A 20,624-nucleotide genomic window follows, 5' to 3' on the forward strand; every position below is an offset into this window, starting at 1 on the left:
CTGAACAAGGCCTAATGAGAAACTTATTAATTATGAACCCTAAAACATTTTTCTCTTGAATATGGACATGGATCATTTTTATTCTAAGGGTGTGTTCAGTTGTCCAAAAATAGGCTCGGAATCGTTTCAGGTGATCAAAACTTATATAAATTAGAGAAGCAAATCAGCTAGACCATGCCTCCATTCCGGAAAAAAACGATCCCTAAATACGGTCCAATTATGTCGCAAGGCTATCTCCACCAGTTCTACTATCTCATCTCATGTTTTAAACTTTACTGTACAAACAGTGCTATCTATATTATACAAACAGTGCTATCTATATAGTAAAACATTATTTTGCACAATTATATACACGATTTGCTGACACCTAAGCTCTAAAGGACATAGTAAGTGTTTTTCTAAATATATAAATTTTAGTTCCTGTTGATCTCGATCCAACCCAGCGTTTTGAATGGTATCACTGTCATGCATATACTCTTCTATGCCTATATAAGAAAAAAAGCTCAAGAGATAAGTTAATTAATCTTATTAATCTGTATCATTCATTGTTCATTCATCATACAATTGCAGGGGCTCGTAAATAATTCGGCACAAAAGGTATGCGCCCTGCCCAAAGGGGGCAGGCAGGAACGGAAAAGTGTGCAGGAACTATGTGTGAAATCAAAGAATATTGCTGCAACCTACTCCCAACGGTCTCTTGCTTCTTTGTGTTGCGCGTACTGGTACTGATGACTTGTGGGGAGGAGTTGGAGATCAGAAGTCGTAGATGAGCTTCCGGAACTTCTCCATGTGCTCCGCCTGCAGCGAGATGGCCACGGACAGGCTGCCGTCGCGGTTGGCGCTGGGGAGCACGAACGCGAGCCCCTCGTAGGCGATGCCGCCGGGGCCCATGAACACGGGCCGCCCCCACCCGAAGTCCGCGTCGTGGATGGGCAGGCGCACCCAGCTGGTGAGCCCCAGGTTGGGGCACCGGAACGTGTGCGCCCCGCGGACCAGCGCCGACAGGTCCGGCTGCAGCTCCAGGTAGTCCAGCGCTGACCGGCAGTACCCGTCGTCCATCCGGTCCAACGCGGCCTGGATCACGGACGCGCCCTCTGCCACCCCGGCCGTCACCGTGCCGGCGTTGGCCAGCGGCGTCGCCGTGAAGATCACGTTGCCGAAGTAGCCCTCCGGAAGCGGCGGCTGCAGCCGCTGCCGCCCGTCCGTGGCGCAGTACAGCTTGGTGGGCTGGTCGGCCGGCAGGCCGCGCGCCAGGGACGCGCACCGCCACACGTGCGCCGCCAGCACAGCGTACGTGCTGAACCGCGGCGCGCCCTCGCGCGCGGGGACCTGCGAACGGAGGCGGACGAGCTCGGCGCGGGAGAGCTTGAAGATAGCCACGGCTGTGGGCGGCGTCGCCGGCTTGGACGTGAGGGCCGCCTGTGGCGGCTCAGATAGCATGGCGGGCGCCGGCTGGTACTCGATGTGCGGGTAGGCCGGGGTCGGCGGATCGCGCGCGCGGAGGAGCGAGCGGTCAATGAAGGGCATGACGGCGATCGGGACGCCGCGGCAGAGGTCCGCCCACGAGTTGATGAAGTGCAGGCCGGAGAAGCCGTCGGCTACGTGGTGCTGCATGCCAACGCCGATAGCCACGCCACCGCACTTGAAGTGGGTCACCTGCAGCAATGAGCAAAAGCGCGCGCCAATTTTGGTTAGGTGCCGAAATTGTTTCATGCATATACCACTTTTTTTGAAGTATAAGCATTCTTTTAACTTTTGTCCCTATCAAACGAAGAATACAAGACGAGAGCACGAGACTGAAGTCAATATTCAGCATATACCAGATGACGGTAGGTGACTGAATGAGATAGGAGGCTGGCAATCTTTCTTCTCTACCGTAGAAAAAGAAGGACCGACAACTAAGCTGCTTGGGATTATGGTAATCTGCATATGATTTCATCAGCAGATTGTTGCCTGGTAGGTAGCACAGCTAACACGAAACAATCATCGCACCAAAACCGAATGGACTAGATGAATTAACTATAGCACCTTGCAACTTCAATCCAATACCAAGACTCCAAGCGGATCCCACGTTTCTAGCGTAGTACGTATACAGTTTTGCAATTCCAATTGGATACCATTATTGTTGTCGGATTATTGCACAAACCCACACCCCGGCCCCAACAATTGAAGAAAATCTAAAAATTCTGTTTGTCCAATCTTGCTGTTTCTCGGCACCTCGCTCCATGCTACGTTTTCACAGTAGTTGAGGCCAGTCATAATCATGGATGCACAGCTAACACGAACGGGTGCTATACAGAGCAAAAGACCTTGCAGATCACAACAGAAGAAACCACCAAACTTTGCTTGCTGCCTCAAGAAAAGTCCAAAGCATCATCTTTCTGGGCGCCCCTGTTAGGCTATCATTTTCTTTGATCGAGCAAGCAACGCGTGCCTGCCAAGCAAAGAACAACTAGCGCGCAACCACATTCGGCTGTTCAACGAAAGCAGCAACCTACTTTAATCATCAGTGTGGCTAGCTAGTGGTTACTGGGTCACACCGCGGGAAGTTGCGCGGTTTGGCTCTGATCGAGTCATGGCTTGATTTGATTGGATCTGTCACATCTGTGAACCTTAAACAAATAAAAGAAGCTGTTTTTATTTCCAATCCATGTGTTCCAGAAGGTGCTGTCATGTGCAGTAGCTAAATGATACACTCCGTAGGTGCTAGGCATCTGTTCGTTAGTTGATGGCAAACACATGATAGAGCATAGCCATAGGCATACGCTAGCTTACGTATTAACGCATTCTCGAGGTGGTGGCACGTTGCTGTCACGATAGTTTCTTTTCTCGAAGAAAAAAAGAGAGAGAGGATATTTCGGCCTAACAACACCAACCATGGTACTGTGCTTTGACGTTTTGTAGTTTAATTTTACACTATTTGGCGTCAAATAAAACAGATAAGGTAGTATAATTTTATCCGATCTATATGGGAAGGGGGGCTACCCGTATGATTTCCACGGATTCCACGAACATGAGCATTTCTAAAAGCTCCTTAAATATCATTTGGTGAACTGATGATTTTATGCTGATATCCTTAAATATCAGCATTTCTAAAAGCTCCTTAACGTTCATGAAACCCTGCATAGAACCAGTCTTATAACACTTAATAATATCCAGTAATACTTGGTTTTTTTTTCTTCCAAAAATTGCTAAGCTTAACGAGCACAAAAGACATACCTATCTAAGCTCTCATTTGGTTCAATTTAGTCACCTGACTAAACTTTAGTGACTAAGTACCCCGTTTGGTTTCAATGGCTAAACCTGGCTAAAAACATTAATTGGTGCGAATAATGACTGCATTACCGCTATTAATTAGTGGATGTCTGCTGCACTAAGAAAGAGGTGAGGTCAAATGAGGTAAAAATCATATTTTAGTCTATTTTAGTCAGTTTCTTGGTGACTAAAGAACTTAAGTTTAGTCACTCTACTTTAGTCACCATGTTTGCTTCTTTAAGAACTAAAAGTGACTAAACTTTAGTAACACCAAACCAAACGGGGCCTAAGAGTTGAGGGAACACGTGCTTAACATTAGGGGAGTTGTTTATAAAACTGTTGGATGACCCTTTTTGGTTTTTTTGGCCGAAACAACCGATTAAGTGAACTGTTTTAACAAGATTTTAAAGATGCTCTAAACATTTAGACAGTGCATGTTCAAGGCCAGATGGTAACACAACACTTTCATTCGCATAAATGCTTCTAAAAAATAAACAGAGCGCTACTCTAAAAAAAAAATAAGAAACAAGTTTTGAGTACTCCCTCGGGTTGTTTTTACAAGGCATATTAGGATTTCGAAGCATTTCAAGGTGTGTACTCTTACAATTGATTTTCTCTACGATCTGTTATTAGCCATTGCAAAAGCAAAGTACTAAAAGGCACATCAGTATGAACCTACGAATGTGATGGTAAATATCTATATAGTCATATATTTGACTTTTCCAAATTATAATATTCCCTATATTTGGAGGAGTGATATTTGGAGCAGAGAGCGTTTTGTATTCGAAACACGATGCACACACCGATTGGTGCAAAACATCGAACCCCTTGACAGATTACTAGATTAGCTTAATACTATGGCACGGCACGTCGGCACGCACTATTGAACGCTCATTTGACTACAGGTACGATTTCTTTATAGAGCACTGCTAGCTACATGAATGACGGAGTCCTTTGCAGGTTTTTTTTTTGGCCACATCTTTCATTCATAAATGTAAGAAGATCTGGAGATCGTCCTCCACACCTCGGCTAGTCAGCTGAACAACGGATGCAGGCCTGACAGGTTGTCTCCACGCGCATCGATCCGCGTCGGCGCCAGCCCATGTATACTATACACACGCCGCACATGCACCCAACAATTGTGACGAGTCTACCTACGTTGACCCAGACGTTGTGCGCTGGCGGCGACTCAGATAACCGAAGCCCACCACTTTGTTTCAACCCTTCCCCGACCCCGATCAAATCGTCAAAACTCTAGTGAAATGCAGAGAACTGAAGCCCGAAGATGTTAGGTGGGGATGGATCGATTTTCCTCACCTGGAGCACGAGCAGCGGGAAGGAGGAGATGTCGTCCGTGAAGTCGACGGTGGGGATGAGGCGCTTGAGCTCCATGGTGGGCGCGAAGTCGCCGAAGTAGTCGATGGTGGCGTCGGGCGCGTCCGCCTCCTGGAACAGCACCCCGCCCGCGTTGCAGTCGATCTCGACGCGGCCGTCCTCGTCGCGCGCCAGCCGGCCGGCCATCGGGTAGAAGGGCACGAGCGCCTCGGCCAGCGCGCGCCGCATCCGCGCCCCGTCGAAGAAGCTCCCGTCCGCGCCCGCCAGGTCGTTCCCGTCCGCGTCCTCGCGGCGGAAGAAGTAGACGCTGGGCGTGTGGAACCGCGGCACCACCAGGTCGGGCCCCGAGTTCCAGAGCCGGCGGCGCGGCGTCTCCGCCGCCGGGTACACCATCTCCGACCCCCGCACCGTGATCTTCATCTGCACGCGACGCGACACACCGCGTTATCGTTCGTACGCAACCGGATTGATTGATTGATCCTCCCACTCCGACCTACCGGAGCGCCTCGTGATCGAGAAAGCCCAAATCCTGCGGGCGGGAAGGAGTTGAAGGAAAGGCGAGCAGGCGAGGCCAGTAACCAACCTTGCGCGAGCGATGGAGGAGCACGGCGGATCTGGGACGGACGCGAGCTCAACGTGGCGGTGGCGCACGACGCGGTGAAAAGGCAGGTAGCGTTAGGTAGTGGACTAGTGCCTAGTGGTGTGGGGTACAGCTCTTGGTGGAGAGCTGGTGAGCTAGCGGGGGGCGGAGCGCCTTTTATAGCCAGGCTGCCGTGCGCGCGCCCCTTCGTGGTCGTCCCCCGTGAATCTGCCCGAGTCTCGGGTTGGGGTTTTTTTTGGATGAAGAAAAGAAAAATGCTGGGCGTTTGGTGGGATGGATGACCAGCGGAAAGCAACAGCGGATGGTGGGGGCTGGGGGGTGGAGTTGATGGGGGGTTGCCGGTTGGATTTTGTCAGCCCAAGGCAAGCTAGGAGGCGTGGCGTGGCGTTCTGTGCTGGTGTTCGGACCCTGGGTGGACCGCGTCCACCCCACCGGACGCTGGGACGCGGGAGCCGGTGCTGGTGATCTGATCTGCTCCGATCCGATGAGGTCCGCGCCGCATCAGCAGTGACAGAAGAATGCACGATGGTGGCCTGGGGGGGGGGGGGGGAGGGCACGCAGCACTTGGAAGGCCGACCGCGCGCGCCGCGTCTCGGCTGTCGCATGTCGGCTCGAGCGCGCGCGCAGCACTTGGAATGCTCTGTCTATGCAGCGATCAGCAGCGGCGACGCCGTCCAGGTGAGCACTGACCGCTTCAATGGCGTGGTTTTATATGCATGCACCTGACCTCAGGCGTTTGTTTCGATTTAGATGCCGAGGTGGTGGGTTAGACTTGGTACCCTGGCCCTCGGCAGCGGTGGTCTTCTCAGGTTTTACTCGGTTTTAACAGTGCAGTATGTTAAATTCTTTGGTGATTAATATCGATTTCTAAGTCCCTAGAATACCAATTTATGTCTAAAATACCTCGATGATGAGTAGATCTATTCTACTGAGGGGTAAATATATACATACTGTCGTTGTTGTTCCTAACCATCATTGCGGCGGCGTCTTGCAGCGAAGACCCGCCTCCTCCTTCTTGATCTCCCTACGAGTGTCGAGGAGATTGGTTTTCATCGTTGATCGACGGTGGATCGGCTCCTCCAATGTTGTCTGCAGGGGAACTTCAGATCTCGATGGGATAACGAGGATCTGAGACATAGTTACAGCGATTTCAGTCACTCCGAGCGCCTAGGGGATCGGTTCCTCTTAAGGTGTCGATTAGGGTTTTGTGGTGGAGCGATTAGCGTTGGCTAAACCAGTCGGCCCCCTTAATCTATTTATATGGCGTCGTATGACCGAGGGCTGCAACCAACGGTTAGGATAGCCCCCGATCAAGGACGCGGTTAGACGATTAAGATTAACTCTACCTCAGTTACTGTTTGTAGAGGATACATCCTAACATAGTACTCCAGCGAGGCTCGATGGCTGCCACCACTTGTCATGCATGATTTCGTCCATGGCTGGACCAGTTGGCCCTTTTCGTAGCTTCTGCTAGTTTGCGTACTTGCGTGCGCCGGCCGGTGGTGCGCCCACGTCGCAATTCGGCCGCCAGCTCGCTCGCGCCTCCCCCGCGTCCGGGCCTCTCATCAGGCGTACTGTATGTGTCACTTCACTTGTCAGGCCTCTCAGGTCCCAAGCCCCAACCAACCAGCATCCTTCTCCCTCATGTTTGCTGCCGCCGCCGCTGCTGCTGCAAGGTTCTGAGTTGGTGTAGGAATCAATCCAAGTCAGCGCGCGATTCACGCTATAAGAGTGTATATATATTGGCATTTGGCACAAGGCAGCAGCAGCAGAAGGCGAATCAACCAAGCAAACTCTGCTGTCCTGAACTCGTGCTTTCTTTGGCCTGTCCGGATTCTGGTCTAGTTGATGACGCGCTACAGGTTACGACGCATACGCATTATAGTTATCATGAGTGCAGATCAAGCAAGCAGCCTGATACAGCGATACAGCTCAGTTTTCCTTTTCTGCTCTCTGCTTCAAGGACACGGCTTTGGTCGGTCGAGCGTGAATAATAAATCTCAGTGCGTTTGGTGACACAGAAAATGGCGAGGTAATGCATATGCGGTGGCAACAGCTGCTCGTGTTGGAGGCACTCTGTCGTTCTCCCAAGCTGAAAATTGGTTTGTAAGGTCTTTATGGACAGTTCACATGAAGTTCAGAGATGTATTGTCATGTTTGGGAAAAATTGGCGAGAGATTGTATCAAACCAAGGGATCCTACTTTCAGCGGCGAGCATCCAAAAGCTAGAGAAGATCGTTTCTGGCCTCATTTCAAAGATGCTATTGGTAGATGGATTTTCCACAGCTGAACAAATGGATCCTGATTTCCACTTCTGTCTACTCGTAGATGGATTTTCCACCGTGCAATACTGCTGAGATATCATACACGACCAAACGGTTTAAATTATTAACCATATGTATAATTCTTGCTTAGAATTCGCAAATTCGGATATGTCCGATTTTCTTTCTATATTACTATCGTTGTACACACTCCAGCACTCTGCAACGGGTACTGCCGTTCCAGTCGGAATGTACAAACAATGGAATTCATATATTGATTATCAATAGCAAACTGAGCCAATTTAGTCCTTACAAATATCATTTTTTTTTTCATGTATGAACCACGAAAATTCCCCTTCGTAAGAACAAAAAGTTGACCACGGCGGGTAGAAACACAAATTTGTCGCAATACCAACACCCCCATGTCAGTAGCAGTAAAGAACAGCACATTTGGGGACCTAACTCTAGCTTGAACGAATTGGCACTATCCTATTACCTGCTTGGCACGCTCCAGAAAAACATCAAAATTTCTGGACCTGTTCTTGTTGATTCACAGCTGAAGCTCCAGCCACCTATTCTGCATCGCCGTCATCAAAACCGTCTTCTTCAACATCCTCAACCTTTTGAGGTGCCACACTATCTTCAACAACTGTAGGGTCATCATCTCCAGAATTTTCAGGGCCTGGCCCTGCAGACACCTTGACCATTGCTGGGCGAAGTAGTCTTTCCCCAAGTTTGAAGCCTTTTCTGAATTCCTGGAGTATGATCCCCTCTTCATACTCCGATGATTCTTCTCTCATAATAGCCTCGTGCAGCTGAAACACAAGGTGCAAAAGGGGATCATTTTAAAAGAAAAAAATATGCAAATGCTCGATGTGGGCACAGAATCCTATAAAGATCTAGCATTTCTGTTGTAGAAGTCAAATATTCAATAGATTCTATCACCCGATTACACAAATATTAAAAATCAGCACATATGCCAATCTCAAGACTTAAGCTAGATGATGTTTTTTTTTTTTTTGCTAAGGGTGTGTTTGGATCCCCTGAACTAAATTTAGTCCGGGTTTTGGATGCCATTTCGAAGGACTAAACATGAGCTAATTGCATAAATTGTGGCAAATTCACGAGACAAATCTATTAAGCTTAATTAGTCCACGGTTAGCACATTCTACTGTAGCAAATCATGGGTAATTAGGCTTGATAGATTTGTCTCACAAATTAGCCATAGCTTATGCATTAGTTTATAATCAGCTCAGGTTTAGTCCTCCTAATTGGCATCTAAAATACGGATTAAACTTCAGTTCCGGGGATCCAAACACCCCTAAGAGGCTAAGACTAGCTTACCATAGGATCAAATGGTTTGCCAACAGTTTCAACATCTTCAACACCCAATGAATTAAGAATCTCGATGAATTGCTTATTAATGCTCTGATAGCTATTGTTTATTTTCTCCTCTCCCTCTGTTTCCACCTTTATTTGCATTTTTGCTCTTTCAAAGTTATCGAGAACAGGCAAAAAACTCTCTATAAGTTCCCCTTGCACATTTTCCATCATGTTAAGCTTCTCATTTTCTGTCCTTTTCCTGAAATTGTCAAAATCAGCACTAATCCGCAAGATACGTTCTCGTTGAGTTGCTAGTTCCACATCTAGAGCAGTGATTTTGTTCAAAAGAGAGTTCTTCTCATCCTCGATAGAAAGTAAAAAGGATTCTATCTCAGCAGCTTTTGCGTCATCATCATTAATCAGAGCTACTCTGTATGATTGCAGTGTTGTCACAATAATAGATGGAGTTTCGTCTGTGCTTCCAGCACTGTCATCTGCAGCACTCTCTCCAGTAACTTCGGTTTCTGGATCCTCCTGCAGCATAGAAAGACAACATCATATTAAAAAATCCAAGCATCCAATAGACAGATTATCTGTACATGGACGAGGATAGAATTGCAACAAAATGAACTTGTTGAGCTTTTAAACAAGCATTGAAAGCAAAGCAAGATATTGTTGCACTATTGCCATCTTTAGAGAAAATTTCAACCTGACATAATAAAACATTTTTCCTTTAAATTATTATATTGATGTCATGTAATCTGCAGAAAGATTGCATCCCTGCACTGTGATTTAACTATTGTGTAGATGTGTTACACAAATCAGTGTCATACTGTACTAAGGCTAGAATGAAATTTTGATAACCTAAAAAAATTGCAACATATAACATTTAGTGAAATGCAACAAGTCAATATCCTCAACTAACAAAAAAACTCAACCTACATGGGGCGAGACAACCCCGAATATTGTATTGATAAGAATACCTTCTCACACAGGTCGAGAAAACCCTCGAACCCTATCCCACCCATACACAACGGCATAGTAGCCCATGTGAGAACGACCACGACCGGACCAGGCCTTAGACCTATGCTTTGGTGTGGGATAGATAAGGAGATATTTTTAACCTCAGCCTGAAATTCGCTTCCACGAGAAGTCAAACTCAGGACCTGAGGAGTGCTACTCAGACCACCTAATCAACTCAATTAGAGGCTCTTGAATCAAACAAGAGACTAGAATCTTCAAGAATTAGCACAAGTGCACAGGCACACAGCTGGGTACAGTTATTGCTGTCACACCACCAGTGGCAGCATCACATGATTATTTTTTACAAGTAGAGAAAAGTTCCACTAAATAAAGATGCACTGCCGGTGTGACTACCCTACTTATCAAGGTTTTCCAATAGTTCTCCATAAAAGTGCAGCACCCTTTTTTCTAAAAGATAACTAATGCTTCCAAATTACTGAAACTTTGGGCAGTCATTACTTACAGAAGTCCAGCAATACTCGCTCTAATATTGGTCAAACTTCGAAATATAGAGTATAGTGAGCACAAGTTGTGAAGCACACAAGTTTATGTTGGAAATGAATTATAAGTTAGCATAACACGAATTTTAGAATGTCTCCCAGTGAAAAAAGTAACTATCATGGACAACAAGGCTATATAATCGAAGTATCACAACTATCCTACATTGCTAAATATCTGTCTTCTTAGGGACCACCTAAAAATCACTAATCGTGACTAACCAAGATCTGTTTAAGGGTCACTCAAGAAAGCAAACCAGAAATCTTCATAACAAAAAAAGACCTACCAAAACATACCGAAAGATTCTTAACTGAACATATTAAACAACTCAAGAATGAAGGTTCAGCCGCTCATTCCCAAAATTACAGGTACAGCTGCTCAATCCCAAAATTACAGCACTTATGTATCCCGGCCATATAATCAAAACATAGCAAATGGAAGCAGTAGCATCGACATAAATTGTGTGTCTACTTACCCTAACAAGTTAGGACAAAAAATTCGTCCACAAAAGTCAATGCAAAGCTGTTGCAGATCATTACTACCACTATCAACAAAATTGGTGTTCAGAGAAGGGACAATATGGCACCCCCACTAGATATTTTTCTACTCCAAAGTTACTAGTAAGCTAACGATATCAGCAATCTGACAGCTATTCTTCAATTTGAAGCAACCGCCTGTCCAGTGGATACATACAAAGGAGGATCGGCAGAGGTTAGATAAGCTACGGTCACCAAAATACTCCCTAACCTGCGCCGCCGTCTGCGCGGCCTCCTCGGCCTCGGTGACGCTCAGGCGCCGGAACCGGCCCCCAGAGCGACCGAAGACGTGCGGAGTCGGCAGTGGCCACGCCCGAAGCTGTCGGACCGGCGCGCGCCGGGAGCAGGCTAGCCGCAGGCACCGCCCACGCGGCTCCCGTGCGGACAGGGGCGACGAGGGCGGGGGCACGAGGGCCGCGGCCGTTCGGAGTAAGGCAGCCATGGGCGCGCTGTCACCGGTGGGGAGCGGGCGCGGAGAGGGGTTTTGTTGGCGCTGGCTATCGGATTCGGCCTTCGGGGAGCAGAGCAGGCAGCAGCGGGCGAGGTACGAGATAACTCTAGCCTTCGGATGGATGGATGAAAAATTGGGAATGGATCGAGAATTCGAGAAGGCCTTCGCGGAGGAGAGCAGGCAGTAGCGTGACTGTGACTACGTGTGTCGCTGCTGCTCGGCTATAGGTGTGCATTCGGTCGGTCCGGCCCGACCGACCCAACCCTGAAATGGTCTGATTTATTTATGGTGTATTTGTTTTGTGGAGTCATTCTATGTCTCATAAAGTGATGCATCATAAATTCATTTGATCAATTTTAGTAGAATCAACTCACTCCTCATGTATATGCTAATTATTAGCTTATGAGGAATGAAGTGATGATGGATCAACTCATTCTATTCCACAAACCAAATAAAAAAGTGAGGAGTAAAAATAAGATGAATCACTTCATTTCTCAAACCAAACACACTAATAAATTTCAGGCTGATTATGCGATTCAGCACCTTTGAATTTTGGGCCGTGTCGGGCCAGTCCATGGGTCTAGCCTCAGTCTACAACCTGGTACGTAATTGTTTAAACGTGTCCGGTATATTTCGGCAGTCCAAAATTATAAAAAGACTGAAATTATAAAAAAACTGAAATTCAATTTTTGGACCAAAATTTAATTTTTGGATCTAAATTCAAAACAAATAAAAGATAAGATAAATAAATTTGACCAAAAACAAACTTAATATTTGTATTAAGTTATAAAGCTATGCAATGACTACCTCGTTTACAAATCATTTTGTTAGAAGGAAAAAGAGTATAATCAGCTCTATATAAAGTTCATAAGTTTAGTTTATTATCTAATGTTTATAACAAAAGTAAAATTACATCACACACTCTAATTCAAAGCCACAAAAAACATCAAACTAACATCATCTCTAGCTTTGTATTCTTTATCAAGTACATGAAAGTATGGAATGAAGTGTGGTTTTAATGAATATATGAGCCTTTTCGCGCCTTTATATGGGTCATTTCGTGTCTGCCACAAACGGACCGTGCTCGTTGAAAGTCGCCTAGAGGGGGGTGAATAGGGCGAAACTGGAATTTACAAAGTTAATCACAACTACAAGCCGGGTTAGCGTTAGAAATATAATCGAGTCCGCGAGAGAGGGTGCAAAACAAATCGCAAGCGAATAAAGAGTGTGACACGTGGATTTGTTTTATCGAGGTTTGGTTCTCGCAAACCTACTCCCCGTTGAGGAGGCCACAAAGGCCGGGTCTTTTTCAACCCCTTCCCTCTCTCAAATGGTCCCTCAGACCGAGTGAGCTTTCTCTTCTCAAATCAACCGGGAACAAAACTTCCCCGCAAGGACCACCACACAATTGGTGTCTCTTGCCTCGGTTACAAGTGAGTATTGATCTCAAGAAAGAATGAGAAAGAAGAAAGCAATCCAAGCGCAAGAGCTCAAAAGAACACAACAAATCACTCTCACTTAACACTAAAGCTTTTGTGGAATTGGGAGAGGATTTGATCACTTGGGTGTGTTTTGTATTGAATGCCTAGCTCTTGTAAGTAGTTGGAAGGTGGAAAACTTGGATGTCTTGAATGTGGGGTGGTTGGGGGTATTTATAACCCCAACCACCAAACTAGCCGTTTGGTGGAGGCTGTCTGTCGCATGGCGCACCGGACAGTCCGGTGCGCCAGCCACGTCACCAGGCCGCTGGGTTCCGACCGTTGGAGCTCTGACTGCTGGGCCCGCCTGGATGTCCGGTGGCACACCGGACATGTACTGTAGAGTGTCCGGTGCGCCACTTCGCGCGTGCCTGACTTCTGCGCGCTCTGGCGCGCATTAATTGCTTCTGCAGGTGACCGTTGGCGCGAAGTAGCCGTTGTTCCGCTGGCTCACCGGACAGTCCGGTGTGCACCGGACATGTCCGGTGAATTATAGCGGAGTAGATTCCCGAAGTTGGCGAGTTCAGAGTCGCTCTCCTCTGGAGCACCGGACACTGTCCGGTATACACCGGACAGTCCGATGAATTATAGCGGAGCGCTTCTGAGTTTTCCCGAAGGTGAAGAGTTTGGCTTGGAGTCCCCTGGTGCATCGGACACTGTCCGGTGGCACACCGGATAGTCCGGTGCGCCAGACCAGGGCAGCCTTCGGTTATCCCTTGCTCTCTTTTGTTGAACCCATTTCTTGGTCTTTTTATTGGCTAAGTGTGAACCTTTGGCACCTGTATAACTTATAGACTAGAGCAAACTAGTTAGTCCAATTTATTTGTGTTGGGCAATTCAACCACCAAAATCAATTAGGAACTAGGTGTAAGCCTAATTCCCTTTCAATCTCCCCCTTTTTGGTGATTGATGCCAACACAAACCAAAGCAAATATGGAAGTGCATAATTGAACTAGTTTGTATAATGTAAGTGCAAAGGTTACTTGGAATTGAGCCAATATCAATACTTATAAGATATGCATGGATTGTTTCTTTGATTTTTGACATTTTGGACCACTCTTGCACCACAAGTTTTGTTTTTTTGCAAATTCTTTTGTAAAACCTTTTCAAAGTTCTTTTGCAAATAGTCAAAGGTAAATGGATAAGATTTTGCGAAGCATTTTCAAGATTTGAAATTTTCTCCCCCTGTTTCAAATGCTTCCTTTGACTAAACAAAACCCCCCCTAAATGAAATCCTCCTCTTAGTGTTCAAGAGGGTTTTAAGATATCAGTTTTGAAAATACTACTACTTCCTTTTTTTTGAACACAATGAGGTACCAATTTGAAATTTACCAATTGAAAATCCTTAATTTTAAAATTAGGTGGTGGTGGTGCGGTCCTTTTGCTTTGGGCTCATGCTTTCTCCCCCTTTGGCATAAATCACCAAAAACGGAATCATTAGAGCCCTTGTAACTACTTTCTCCCCTTTGGTAAATAAAACATAGGAGTGAAGGTTATACCAAAGCCGGAGAGATGCTCGGAGCGACGGCGAAGGATGAGTTACGGAGTGGAAGCCTTTGTCTTCGCTGAAGACTCCAATTCCCTTTCAATACACCTATGACTTGTTTTGAAATTTACTTGAAAAACACATTAGTCATAGCATATGAAAGAGACATGATCAAAGGTATATGAATGAGCTATGTGTGCAAATCAACAAAAGAAGTTCCTAGAATCAAGAATATTTAGCTCATGCCTAAGTTTGGTAAAGGTTTGTTCATCAAGTGGCTTGGTAAAGATATCGGCTAATTGATCTTTAGTATTAATGTATGAAATTTCGATATCTCCCTTTTGTTGGTGATCCCTTAGAAAGTGATACCAAATGGCTATGTGCTTAGTGTGGCTATGCTCAACAGGATTATCCGCCATGCGGATTGCACTCTCATTATCACATAGAAGAGGAACTTTAGTTAATTTGTAACCATAGTCCCTAAGGGTTTGCCTCATCCAAAGTAGTTGCGCGCAACAATGGTCTGCGGCAATGTACTCGGCTTCAGCGGTAGAAAGAGCTACGGAATTTTGCTTCTTTGAAGCCCAAGACACCAAGGATCTTCCCAAGAACTGGCAAGTCCCCGATGTGCTCTTTCTATTAATCTTACACCCGCCCAATCGGCATCCGAATAACCAATTAAATCAAATGTGGATCCCCTAGGATACCAAAGCCCAAACTTAGGAGTATAAACTAAATATCTCAAGATTCGTTTTACGGCCGTAAGGTGAGCTTCCTTAGGGTCGGCTTGGAATCTTGCACACATGCATACGGAAAGCATAATATCCGGTCGAGATGCACATAAGTAGAGTAAAGAACCTATCATCGACCGGTATACCTTTTGATCGATGGATTTACCTCCCTCGTCGAGGTCGAGATGCTCATTGGTTCCCATGGGTGTCTTGATGGGTTTAGCATCCTTCATCCCAAACTTGCTTAGAATATCTTGAGTATACTTCGTTTGGCTTAGGAAGGTGCCCTCTTGGAGTTGCTTCACTTGAAATCCTAAGAAGTACTTCAACTCATCATAGACATCTCGAATTTTTTTGTCATGATCCTACTAAATTCTTCACATGTAGACTCGTTAGTAGACCCAAATATAATATCATCAACGTAAATTTGGCATACAAACAAGTCTTTTTCAAGAGTTTTAGTGAAGAGTGTAGGATCGGCCTTTCCGACTTTGAATCCATTAGTGATAAGAAAATCTCTAAGGCATTCATACCATGCTCTTGGGGCTTGCTTGAGCCCATAAAGCGCCTTAGAGAGTTTATAGACATGGTTAGGGTACTCACTATCTTCAAAGCCGGGAGGTTGCTCAACATAGACCTCTTCTTTTATTGGTCCATTGAGGAAGGCACTTTTCACGTCCATTTGATAAAGCTTGAAGCCATGGTAAGTAGCATAGGCTAATAGTATACGAATTGACTCAAGCCTAGCTACGGGTGCATAAGTTTCACCGAAATCCATACCTTCGACTTGGGAGTATCCCTTGGCCACAAGTCGAGCTTTGTTCCTTGTCACCACACCATGCTCGTCTTGCTTGTTGCGGAAGACCCATTTGGTTCCTACAACATTTTGATTTGGACGTGGAACCAAATGCCATACCTCATTCCTAGTGAAGTTGTTGAGCTCCTCTTGCATCGCCACCACCCAATCCGAACCTTGAAGTGCTTCCTCTACCCTGTGTGGCTCAATAGAGGAAACAAAAGAGTAATGCTCACAAAAATGTGCAACACGAGATCTAGTGGTTACCCCCTTATGGATGTTGCCGAGGATGGTGTCGACGGGGTGATCTCGTTGGATTGCTTGGTGGACTCTTGGGTGTGGCGGCCTTGTTTCTTCATCCTCCTTATCTTGATCATTTGCATCTCCCCCTTGATCATTGCCGTCATCTTGAGGTGGCTCATTTGCTTGATCTTCTCCTTCATCAACTTGAGCCTTATCCTCATTTTGAGTCGGTGGAGATGCTTGCGTGGAGGAGGATGGTTGATCTTGTGCATTTTGAGGCTCTTCGGATTCCTTAGGACACACATCCCCAATGGACATGTTCCTAAGTGCGATGCACGGAGCCTCTTCATCACCTATCTCATCAAGATCAACTTGCTCTACTTGAGAGCCGTTAGTCTCATCAAACACAACGTCACAAGAAACTTCAACTTGTCCAGAGGACTTGTTAAAGACTCTATATGCCCTTGTGTTTGAATCATATCCTAGTAAAAAGCCTTATACAGTCTTAGGAGCAAATTTAGATTTTCTACCTCTTTTAACAAGTATAAAGCATTTGCTACCAAAGACTCTAAAATATGAAATATTTGGCTTTTTACCGGTTAGGAGTTCGTATGATGTCTTCTTGAGGATTCGGTGTAGATATAACCGGTTGATGGCGTAGCAGGCGGTGTTGACCGCCTCGGCCCAAAACCGATCCGAAGTCTTGTACTCATCAAGCATGGTTCTTGCCATGTCCAATAGAGTTCTATTCTTCCTCTCCACTACACCATTTTGTTGTGGAGTGTAGGGAGAAGAGAACTCATGCTTGATGCCCTCCTCCTCAAGGAAGCCTTCGATTTGTGAGTTCTTGAACTCCGGCCCGTTGTCGCTTCTAATTTTCTTGATCCTTAAGCCGAACTCGTTTTGAGCTCGTCTCAAGAATCCCTTTAAGGTCTCTTGGGTATGGGATTTTTCCTGCAAAAAGAATACCCAAGTGAAGCGAGAATAATCATCCACAATAACTAGACAGTACTTACTCCCGCCGATGCTTATGTAAGCAATCGGGCCGAATAGATCCATGTGTAGGAGCTCCAGTGGCCTGTCAGTCGTCATGATGTTCTTGTGTGGATGATGAGCACCAACTTGCTTCCCTGCTTGGCATGCGCTACAAATCCTGTCTTTCTCAAAATGAACATTTGTTAATCCTAAAATGTGTTCTCCCTTTAGAAGCTTATGAAGATTCTTCATCCCAACATGGGCTAGTCGGCGGTGCCAGAGCCAACCCATGTTAGTCTTAGCAATTAAGCAAGTGTCGAGTTCAGCTCTATCAAAATCTACTAAGTATAGCTGACCCTCTAACACTCCCTTAAATGCTACTGAATCATCACTTTTTCTAAAGACAGTGACACCTACATCAGTAAATAGACAGTTGTAGCCCATTTGACATAATTGAGAAACGGAAAGCAAATTGTAATCTAAAGAATCTACAAGAAAAACATTGGAAATGGAATGGTCAGATGATATAGCAATTTTACCCAATCCTTTGACCAAACCTTGGTTTCCATCCCCGAATGTGATAGGAGGATCTTGGTTTTTCTCATAGGAGGAGAACATTTTCTTCTCCCCTGTCATGTGGTTTGTGCACCCACTGTCGATGATCCAACTTGAGCCTCCGGATGCATAAACCTACAAAACAAGTTTAGTTCTTGACTTTAGGTACCCAAATGGTTTTGGGTCCTTTGGCATTAGACACAAGAACTTTGGGTACCCAAACACAAGTCTTTGACCCCTTGTGCTTGCCCCCAACATATTTGGCAACTACTTTGCCGGATTTGTTAGTCAACACATAAGATGCATCAAAAGTCTTAAATGAAATGCTATGTTCATTTGATGCACTAGGAGTTTTCTTCTTAGGCAACTTAGCACGGGTTGGTTGCCTAGAACTAGATGTCTCACCCTTATACATAAAAGCATGGTTAGGGCCAGAGTGAGACTTCCTAGAGTGAATTCTCCTAATTTTGTCCTCGGGATAACCGGCAGGGTACAAAATGTAACCCTCGTTACCTTGAGACATGGGAGCCTTGCCCTTAACAAAGTTAGACAATTTCTTAGGAGGGACATTAAGTTTGACATTGCCTCCCTGTTGGAAGCCAATGCCATCCTTAATGCCAGGGCGTATCCCATTATAAAGCATACTACGAGCAAATTTAAAATTTTCATTTTCAAGTTCATGCTCGGCAATTTTAGCATTTAATTTTGCTATATGATCATTTTGTTGTTTAATTAGAGCCATGTGATCATGTATAGCATTAATATCAACATCTCTACATCTAGTGCAAATAGAAGTATGTTCAACGGTAGATGTAGAGGGTTTGCAAGATTTTAATTCTACAACCTTAGCATGCAATATATCATTTTTACTTCTAAGGTCGGAAATTGTAACATTGCAAACATCAAGTTCTTTAGCCTTAGCAAGTAATTTCTCATTTTCATTCCTAAGGCTAGCAAGAGAAATGTTTAGTTCTTTTATTTTAGCAAGCAACTCAATATTATCATTTGGAATTGAAACATTGCAAGCATTTGAATCAACCTTAGCTAACAAATTAGCATTCTCATTTCTAAGGTTGTCAATAGTCTCATGGCATGTGCTTAGCTCACTAGATAGTTTTTGTAACGCCCCGAATTTTGCAGTTGAATTTTTTTCTTTTCTTTACTCGCCAAAATTCGGGCGTTACCTTTTCCTTTTCTTTTTCCCCTCGCTAAACCTTGACCTTTTCCAAAGTTCTAGCGGGATTCGGTTTGGAATTCCCGTACGTATAAAAACCCTAAATGCTTTATGTTGCTTGATGCACCATGCCGAACCTTGCATTTCTTTTGATTGCTTTGAAAGCGCAATTGCATTCATGTAGAAAGATCGGATTTCGAAAATATGGAGAAGATCTTTTCTTTCTTTTTTTCTCCCTCTCTTTTTCTCTCCTCTTTTTCTCTCTCTCCCGCGCCGTGGGCCGACCCCGGCCGGCCCAGCCGCCCCCTGGCGCCCCCCCCTTGGGCCCAATAGGCCCAACCGCCCCCCCCACCTCCCCTTTTTCCCCCAATTCTTTCTCCCTCCCTCTCATTTTCTCTCATTTTCTTCTTCCCCACCCTAGCCGCCGCCCCTACCCCCGCCCCATGGCCGGCTCGGCCGCCCCCTGCGCCGCCCCCTGCCCCGCCCGGTTCGGCCGCCCCATGGCCGGCTCGGCCGCCCCCTGCGCCGCCCCCTGCCCCGCCCGGTTCGGCCGCCCCATGGCCGGCTCGGCCGCCCCCTGCGCCGCCCCCTGCCCCGCCGGTTCGGCCGCCCCTGCGCTCCGCCGGTTCGGCCGCCCCGCCCTCGCCAGCTCGGCCGCCCCTGCGCGCCCCGCCTAGGGCCGGTTCAACCGCCCTAGGGCCGGTTCAACCGCCCCCCCCCCTTCTGTTTTTTTTTATTTTTTTATTTTATTTTATTTACTTTCTGTGATCATAATTACTGCATTTTAAGTAGGCTAATCGCTGTTCATGCTATGAGAAAATAGGAAGTTTAATTTAAATTCCGTTATGCTATTGATTCACGTAGTTAATTGTTTACCCTGTGCAATGTTGATCAACTAAAAGTGATTAGGTTTCCATTAGTATATATAAATATGTATAACAGAATTATTTTGTTAAAAACCAATTGTGTCATTAGTGCATAAGATTTAACCTCCTGCGAGACCTTTCCCGTTTCTTTCTAGCCATAACAAATGCGTTATCGAATGTCATACTTGATGCATATTCGCTTTATTTGTTATCTTGTATGGTGTACTGTTCTTTTGTATTAAATGTGTGGATGTATGTATGTATGTTTGCGCTCGCATAGAGAACGATCCGGTCGAAGAGCCCGAGGAATTCGCAGGAGAAGCCCCTGAGCAGCAGTCGTTTGGTGGAGGCAAGTGTCCTTTGACCTATCTATGTCCTATTCATTCTTTAATTCACCTCCCGCATTACACATTTATACCTAAGGATTGACTAGCTTTTGTTATCCATGTCCTTGTTTACCTATTTGGGTCGGATTATTACTACTTAGTCTGATGCTATTGCTCAACTCTAATCAATGAACATGATGTGATTATCTATGATACGCTGTTTTCCCGTTCTACTTTATGATTATACTTGTGGTTTTCAAGGGGACTCGAGCGGTTTCTCGAGTGCCTCTCCGTAAGGACCTGTTCTATGGATGACCGCCCGGGAAAACAGTGCAACCATGAGGGTGGAATGGGGTGCCCTTAGCTGAATAATTAGAGGATCCGGGGTGTAGTTCACTTAGCCGTCGTGCCGTCAATGGGGCTCGGTGTATGCGGCTCGCTCTGCCAAGTTTGGGTTCGCCCCTTGGGGAGGAGTGCGGTGCATTTAGGAAACCTAACGGGTGGCTACAGCCCCGGGGAATCTTTGTAAAGGCTTCGTAGTGGATCCTTGGCCATTCACCTCGGGAGTGAATAAGGGTCTTGCAAGCCCGGGCCAGAGAGGGAATCACGGCTTGTGGGTAAAGTGCACAACCTTTGCAGAGTGTTATGAAACTGATATATCAGCCGTGCTCGCGGTTATGAGCGGCCAAGGGAGCTCCAGAGATTAGTGAT

General features: G+C 45.9%; 2 protein-coding genes across 4 annotated transcripts; both read right to left on the reverse strand.

Annotated features, from left to right (window-relative positions):
- Positions 1–506: 506 nt before the first annotated feature.
- Positions 507–6,069, reverse strand: LOC100194386 (uncharacterized). 3 transcript variants are annotated; one of them, XM_008683030.4, is made up of 3 exons: positions 5,174–6,069; positions 4,573–5,010; positions 507–1,656 (listed from the first exon to the last, which is right to left on the reverse strand). In XM_008683030.4, the coding sequence occupies exons 2-3, from the start codon at positions 5,008–5,010 to the stop codon at positions 754–756; spliced, it is 1,341 nt and encodes a 446-aa protein (XP_008681252.1). In that variant the 5' UTR covers positions 5,174–6,069; the 3' UTR covers positions 507–753. The 3 variants fall into 3 exon arrangements, with proteins under 3 accessions (XP_008681252.1, XP_008681253.1, NP_001132890.1); XM_008683031.4 differs by having other exon boundaries at positions 5,088–6,069; NM_001139418.1 differs by having other exon boundaries at positions 513–1,656; positions 4,573–5,304.
- Positions 6,070–7,705: 1,636 nt separating this feature from the next.
- On the reverse strand, positions 7,706–11,407 carry LOC100217168 (uncharacterized). The gene is made up of 3 exons (NM_001143533.1): positions 11,044–11,407; positions 8,797–9,309; positions 7,706–8,267 (listed from the first exon to the last, which is right to left on the reverse strand). Exons 1-3 carry the CDS (start codon positions 11,272–11,274, stop codon positions 8,025–8,027), a joined length of 987 nt encoding a protein of 328 aa, NP_001137005.1. The 5' UTR covers positions 11,275–11,407; the 3' UTR covers positions 7,706–8,024.
- Between the last annotated feature and the right edge of the window lie 9,217 nt (positions 11,408–20,624).

The sequence above is a fragment of the Zea mays genome, chromosome 5 (assembly GCF_902167145.1).
Source record: "Zea mays cultivar B73 chromosome 5, Zm-B73-REFERENCE-NAM-5.0, whole genome shotgun sequence".
NCBI lineage: Eukaryota > Viridiplantae > Streptophyta > Magnoliopsida > Poales > Poaceae > Zea > Zea mays.

Bases quoted from the DNA above. Each gene is read 5' to 3' on its own strand.
- LOC100194386 (XM_008683030.4), bottom strand. From the start codon at position 5,010: ATGAAGATCACGGTGCGGGGGTCGGAGATGGTGTACCCGGCGGCGGAG. The intron at 1,657-4,572 runs GTGAGGAAAATC...TCATTGCTGCAG, and splicing joins TCCCGCTGCTCGTGCTCCAG to GTGACCCACTTCAAGTGCGG.
- LOC100217168 (NM_001143533.1), bottom strand. From the start codon at position 11,274: ATGGCTGCCTTACTCCGAACGGCCGCGGCCCTCGTGCCCCCGCCCTCG. The intron at 9,310-11,043 runs GTTAGGGAGTAT...TCTATGCTGCAG, and splicing joins CCGCGCAGACGGCGGCGCAG to GAGGATCCAGAAACCGAAGT. The intron at 8,268-8,796 runs GTAAGCTAGTCT...CTTGTGTTTCAG, and splicing joins GCAAACCATTTGATCCTATG to CTGCACGAGGCTATTATGAG.